Genomic DNA, 7,433 nt, shown 5'->3' with positions numbered 1-7,433 from the left:
ACTTTCTTTTATGACTTTCTTTTAGATAGCTTGGTTAGATTAACGAGTGCCTTAATATATTAGTTGACAATTTATTTTAAAAAAATTTTGGTTGTTTTTATGAAAAATGAAAAAAATTGTTAAAATAATAGTTGTTTTCTTTTCTTTTTTTATAAAAAATTTCTTTAAATAAATTATTAACTAATATCTTAAAAATATTCGTGAGCATTTATAATAAGTTTGCTAAGGTGGGAAACAAAGAGAAATAGTAATCGACCCCTTAAATTTAAGACCACCGACCATAAATTGGACCATTTGGGTCAGAACTCAGAAGCACTGTTTTAAAAACCGGACCGGACCGGCCGGTCCGACCGGTTCAACCGGAAAAACCGGTGCAGTCCGGTCCGGTTATATGTCTCAAAACCGGTCAATAACCGGAAAACCGGTCAAAAACCGGTCAAAACCGGAAATTTTGAAAAAAAAAAACGGTTTTATTTACGGTTCGGTTTTTAAAACCATGCTCAGAAGTCCAACCAATTCCAAGAAACTGGTATGTATAGTACGTCAGCAAAAAGAAAAAAAAAATACAAAAAGCTTTGATTTTATTAGCAATTACTATCCAATTAACACATGTTGCCCTGACTTTGACTACCCCATTTGATGCGTATAATTCTCGTCGGAAGGATGTGAAAAAACCCATTCTCTTGTACTGATTTCGTTACCTTCAAATGCTGCCAATTTTGGTCGGTTTCATTTCATCAACCACCATTAATTGAGGACCTTAAAGAGTTTCTAGAGTATGCAAATTTTGGCCAAAAGATTGTTCGTTTCGATTATTGCAAATTCCATCCAGCACATGCAGTATGCAATGATCAAGATCTTCACAGTTTGTTTGTGTGAGTGCTGTGAGGTTTTATTAAGTGTGGTTGTAATTGATATCGTTGACAGCGGATTTTGGTTAGTGTTACCCATAGATGTAGACATAAAGTTAGGTGAATTACATATTGTTGTCTCATATGTTGATATTTTATTTTTCTTATTCATGTGAATACACTATTGTTAATCACAATGTATAACAATTGATATTAGAGGTTCTACTATTGCGCAAAACAAGGTTTGTTGACAACAATTATAGTTGGTTACTATACAAGGTGCTGATTTTTAATATAGTAATAAGTGGGGTAAAACTTAAGTGCAGTACATTAGGTTTTCCAAATAAATTTTATAGTTATATTGAATTTAATTGTCTTTGAAAAAGAAATATTCTTTGTGTTTTATTGGCCAATACATCTATGTGTTTGAATTTAATTAAAAAACCTAATGTACTTCACCTAAAGAACTATAACTAAGATTTCTCTTAATAAGTACCGTGGAAAGTAGAGAAAAGCAAATTTAACTTTGGAATAAGTGGGATGAGGTAATAAGTATTGTGGAAAGTTGTGAAATTTTTTTTTTGAGTTTGGTAGAAGCGGGATGAGGGGACTACAAGTTTCAAGCTCAAATAACTATAACACCTCGTAAGCTAAAATAAATTTAAGAAAAAACTAATGAATGCCCTAAAAATATTTCTTAAATTTTGGTTTAGAAACTATTTTTTAAACTTTTTTTATAGAAAAAGAAAAAAATTGATTTTTGGACATATTTTTATATTTTTTATGAAAATATTATCAAAAGTTTTCTAAAATAATCTATTAAGAAATGCTCTAAATAGTAAATACAACAGTTAACAAGACTTTTTATTTTATTCTTTTATCTTCTCTAGTGAATGATAGTTTGAATCAACTCGTCCTTTGCAAGCTTTGGATTGCTGTTACATGGCTCCCTTTGGTTTTTGTTATTGTTATTTTTTAATTTTGAGTATTTGAAAAAGTCATAAACTTCGAATCCGGCAAATGATGTGCACCAATTCTACGCTATCCATTCTTTTTTCTTCCGGGATAAGCTATATAAGAATTACAATTAGTACTAAGGAACGAGGGCTTATACAATTTAATAAACAGAAATATGAAAATAGATAAAGAGTAAAAAAGTCTACTAATTGCGAAGATTACGAATCTCTTGTGGGACAAGGGTTGTCTCCACTGTCCAAGCCTACCTATAATTTCACTTAATAAAAATCTCACGTTGACACGTTGAACTGCATCCAACTATGTTAATCATCAACACTGACCTCTTCCCAATGTCCACATGCTTAAAAGGCCGTTTGCATCGATCACACCCAATTAGCTTACTATATATATAAAATATACTATACCCATATTATAAAATACTGCCCTTTCATTGTTGCATGAAGCTGTCATAAAAAGAAGGAAAATTTCTAACTTCGATGGAGTAAAACTTAGAACAAAGAGTAAGAAGACATGGATTAATTGACAATATCCAACAAAAACAACAATTATTACTCATCGAGTCATTGAAGCAAATATAGAGAGGTTATTTAGTACGTGTATTTAAACAACAGTTTTTAAATTTAAGAAATTTTTTTGAAAATATGTATATGTAAAAAGTATATAAAAATACGTGTAATATTATTTAAAAATTAAAAATTATTGTTTAAAATCAAGTAACAAATACCCTAAATGAATTCATTTTTGTACTAAACAAAGGGCAGCATCATAATATTTGAAGGCCCTTTTGAAAAAAACTAACACCAACCTGTGTGAAAGAAAGTGCCTATCAATCTATCTGTCTCTCAATGTATTAACAATGATTCTTTTACAAAGGAAAGGAGGGACGAAGAGGTCATGTTTGAAAAGTCAAAACCTCTCAAAAAACCCCCTCCAAGAAGTTGCGAGTTTCATTTACAACACGTGGGTAATTGAACATGGTCAAAAGGTCAACCACGCAAAAAAGAAACCTGTAAAATGTGAACCTTGCAACAAAAATTATTCTGAGAGATTGACAGGTCTTCGTTCTCTGAAATGGGTGCTAGAAAAACACTGTAAAAAAGAAAGATAAGCCTAAAACTGGAGCTTATTCCTGGTCATCCCACGCTTCTGATGTGAAAAAAAAAAAAGAAGAAGAAGAAGAGAAATTAAGAAACATAGACAATCTTTCAAGTTTTGTGATTTGCTAGCAATGTCAAACGAGTTTCAGCAATGCCTGTCGTAGGTTTCTCGCAAGATCTTTCACTGTCATGCAGAAATCAACGTCCATCTGCAAGAAATAAATGAGAAGTTTTTGTGACGAGTCTAGATTCAAAAAATAAAGATGAGTAATAATATTTAATGCTGTGATGTGACACAATCTTTTCAAACAACTTATTTCACATTTTGTAAAAATGTTGAAGTTGCGAGTGATACAATATCATTTTCACATTAAGTCACTAAAATTACTTTTTGTAATGTCGATTATCAAGAAGGATGAGTAAAGTTGGGGAAATGATCTCGTTCATGAACTTGACTCACAAATTATCAAAGTATTAATTTTTTCCCCCGATAATCAACGAGGTTATGAGTACTAGTGCAATATAATTTTCACTTGATCGCACCATTAACGTTACTTCTGAAAATTTTTGTACGATTATGCTTATTGAATAAAGATTGCTTAACACCCCCTCCTTCTCCTAAAAGAAGAATAACAGTACTATCAGTCCTGTTAAGAGAAATTAAATGGAGAAGTAACATAAGCTAACCGAACACACATTATAATTAAGAAGCGTTAAAGTGTCATTGAATATGTCGTGTCGAAATATGAAGGACTTCAAAGAAGGATAGACTAAATGGTGAAATTACCTGAGCAACAACAGTTATATCAAGTGTCGAATTTCCAAATGGCAAGACACTGCTATTTACGATAGCTAGATCAAGTTTCTCTATTTCGCCTAGTATTTTTGCTGCATAGCCTTTGCGGTTCTCACAATGGATTCTAATAAGTACATCCTTCTCCAAAACTCTAGCTTCAATTTGGGGGAGTTGTTCATTGGATTCGCTATCCGAGTTATCCTCAGATGAAGATGTGTCATCAGCGGCCGAGAGTCGAGTCTTCTTCACAAAAACCACTGATTCCATCGTTTTCTTTGCAGCCTGCTCTTCGAGTGTCTTTACACGTTCTTGAAGCTGTTTCAAGTACTTAATAGCGTCTCCCAGGACAGAAGCCTTATCCATCTGCATACAAATATTAGGGTGTCACACAAAGATATGATGATTAATAAATCTTGATTGTACTATTTCTAACTATAAATCTTTTTCTTATGTTTTTTAGTTAAATGTGAGGTGGCTACACGAATTTATAGTGTATAGTATATACCAAGGAAAATGAACTAGGTTCCATTATCTGCATGTAGGAAATCTTTTTAAGTGTCTATCTTCATACCATAGCCTAGTGATATTTTCCCACTTATTTAGCAAAATATTTGAAGTTTGATCAACCATGCATATATATAGGTGTGGGATTTCTTGCGTAAGTGCTTCTTCTATCGCTTGTTAACAGAAAACAGAAGGGTAGCCCATCGATCTCCACACTTAATGGATCATGTTTTACCAATTCACAAGAAGTAATGCTAAGGATTCAAATCCAACAAATGTTCAATTAATTAATGTGCTAATGTTTATAGAAAGATATATTTTTTGATAACTTTTATGTTAAATGTGTTATAAAATGTCAAAAGTTAGTTTATTTCATAAAAACTAAAAGTTAGATTATTTGTAAAAAAAAACCAAAAATAAAAAGTTAAAAGCAACAAAGCTTTTTCCAGAAAATCTCAAACGCACACAGTACTGTCTTATTCTGTTTTTGTTTGTACTAATTGGGACTTTATATTGTTAGGGCAACATTGATAGAAAGCAATTAATTAAGCAGCATAACCGTTTAGATCTCATCTAACTAAGAAGCAACAATAACTGATCTTTTTGAAAGATAAATAATGCGTAATATTTAAATAAAATTAGACCCTTTCAAGAACCAGTGAGAGAGATTAACAAAGTATACCTTCTTTAGGCCAGGAACAACTGCAGAAAGTGCTATAAACCGCTGGCTAAGCTTTTCTCGGCGCTTTCTCTCTGCTAATACATGATCTTGTGCATGTAAAGGAGTTCTAGTCATTGAAGCTACCTTCTTGGGGACCTGTCCATGTTTTGATGAACAATTTTGCATCCCAAAGGAACTCTCAGAAATCATAGCTGGGAAATTCGTATTTCTATCAGAAGCCGCCTCGTTCTTTTGTTTCATGGTGCAGTCTAGACCATAAACTTGCTGTGAAATGGCTGGGGGTGAGTTTGAGTTCTCGAATGAAATGAAATGTGAGGAAGATGAAGAAGCAGCCTTTGAAGGAATATGGTCGGTGGCGCAAGAATTCCAACTGTTTGTCTTGAGCTGTTTTGCCGGTCTCCCAAGGTCAGTATGAGGATTTTCTATGACTGAAGCATGAAAGTTGTATGTGCTTTTGGGATTGAGATCTGGGTTGGATGGGTAGCTCTCACCAGAAAAAGAATTAAAATCGAGATCATCAAGTGAGTATCCGAAAGAGTTGATCTCGTATTGATGTATAAAGGTGGGATCTTCCATTTCCTGGGGAAAAAAAGAAAAAGAAAAATTAATATATATTACCAAGAGAAGTGTGAAGTCTTATCCATGCTCAGAAATGAAAGAAAAAGAAAACAACAATTGGTATAAGTTGCATAAGAATATTACCAGTTCAGATATCCATTTGGCAGATGAGATTTCCATAAAATTAAGCACCCTTTTTGTTTCCTTAAAGATGAAATCTAGTACCCTGGGAAATTCAAAAAGGCACCGAAATCTTAGATTTTGAGCCACCAAGGTAGTAACTATAGCAGATTTAATTTTAAGATATATTGATAATAGAAAATGATCCCAAGTAGTATATTTGCTTTTTATTAAAGAAATAAAAAATTACACAGTAAATGAAAGGTTAATTAATTAAGTAAAAATCTCTATGTGTACCAAGGTTCGGAGGTAAGGATAGGGAAAATAGGAACTAAGAATAAAGAGGAAGAAAAAAACCCAAGGCTCCAAAGAAAAAAACTCAAAAATTTGCATAAAATTCCTTAGTTTCAGAAATTCTAGTCCAAATAAAGTATAACATCCACCAAAACCCTAAGAAAAAATTTAATATTTCAAGGCCAAAAGCAGCATTGGTAATTGGACAATGATGGTGATAAAAGCTGAAAAATAAGACCTTGTGCTATAGGTTATACAAGATTTTTGGTTCTTCAAACGTTTTTAAGAATTTTTTTTGTTTTAGAAAAAGAGAGAGAGAAAGAAAATAGCACCTCCAAGAGAACTGGAAACCAGTGTGTATGAGTTGAAACTTGAAAGCTTTAGCTTACCTTCAAAGTTCAAAGAAGACTGGAGCTAGCTTTTCTTCTTTTTTTTTTTCTGATTCGACAGAGGGTAGAATTTTCTGTCTTTTATAAGTGTACCGTACGCGCTTGATAATTGAGATACTTTAACTCGTATTCGCCCATGTGAAAATATATGTTCTGTCCTACTTCACCACTGTTCATTTGATGGCTCTCCCTCACAAAAAGCCAAGAGGGAAGCAAGGAAAATGCTCTCTCTGTCTCTCATCTATTGGTCAAATTCTGACTCCTTTGCATTTTTGGTCACTATAATATTCCCATGTCAACATTTTCCTTATAGACTTTCTCTATTAATTGTTCAACGTTCACCAGCTTTGGTTTTGGCCCCATTTAATTTAAGTGAAACTTCTTTTATTCTCTATTTATTTGAGACACCCATTAGTACTGATAGTGTGAAACTTATATTTGATTAGGATATTTTGTCTATATATTAAAAAAAAAATAAGGCTATTTTGAAGGGAATACACGAATGTGGGGCTGACACGGACAAAACAAAGCCATGAATCCATGATATCTGGGGATGGCAGTAGGCGGTGTTGGGTGGATAACCCCATAACTTCTTTCCATATCTGCCAAAATCACAAAAACAAAATTGCCAATTTTTTTAAGTTGATTCTTGGTCCAGTAGGACCAGTCTCTGTACTGGCTGCACGGAAAGCAACACTTGCCATGAGACATTCACTGCAGAAGATACCTGTTTCGTTGTTGCTATAGCTACACCTTTTTTTGTTTTTTGTTTTGTTTTTTTTTCTAACCATGTTTTGCATAAGCTTTACCACAAGTTGTACAAGATTCAAAGCTTTCATATAATGCTCAATACAATTATAGTCAAAATGTAATCTAAAATAACAAACTGAAATTCACACGCATTTAAAACGGACTTAATATTTGTTTCTCTATTCTATTTAAATATATTTTTTCTCTCGTCATAATTTTTTTTTTCTCTTCCCCCCTTACCACAAAACCGGATTAGTACCATTCCAAATCCTCCAAAACTTGATGTCACACCATCCCAATCCAATTGTCCACATTTTTTTCCATTGTGACCACCTCATGATGATCCCAAGGCTGAGATGTAATCCCCTCTTCCCTCTTCGTTAACCAAGATGGCACTGCAACATTGCTTGCCGT

At 33.2% G+C, this 7,433-nt stretch overlaps 1 protein-coding gene across 1 annotated transcript; it reads right to left on the bottom strand.

Moving 5' to 3' along the window:
- Nucleotides 1–2,627: 2,627 nt before the first annotated feature.
- LOC142624099 (transcription factor bHLH18-like) lies at nt 2,628–6,333 on the bottom strand. Its single transcript, XM_075797604.1, has 5 exons — nt 6,270–6,333; nt 5,611–5,692; nt 4,909–5,487; nt 3,714–4,085; nt 2,628–3,135 (listed from the first exon to the last, which is right to left on the bottom strand). The coding sequence occupies exons 2-5, from the start codon at nt 5,644–5,646 to the stop codon at nt 3,061–3,063; spliced, it is 1,062 nt and encodes a 353-aa protein (XP_075653719.1). The 5' UTR covers nt 5,647–5,692; nt 6,270–6,333; the 3' UTR covers nt 2,628–3,060.
- Nucleotides 6,334–7,433: the final 1,100 nt, after the last annotated feature.

The sequence above is a fragment of the Castanea sativa genome, chromosome 2, assembly GCF_040712315.1.
Source record: "Castanea sativa cultivar Marrone di Chiusa Pesio chromosome 2, ASM4071231v1".
Classification (NCBI taxonomy): Eukaryota; Viridiplantae; Streptophyta; class Magnoliopsida; order Fagales; family Fagaceae; genus Castanea; species Castanea sativa.
Note: the sequence above shows the minus strand (reverse complement) of the source record. Positions and strands in the feature narration are given on the sequence as shown.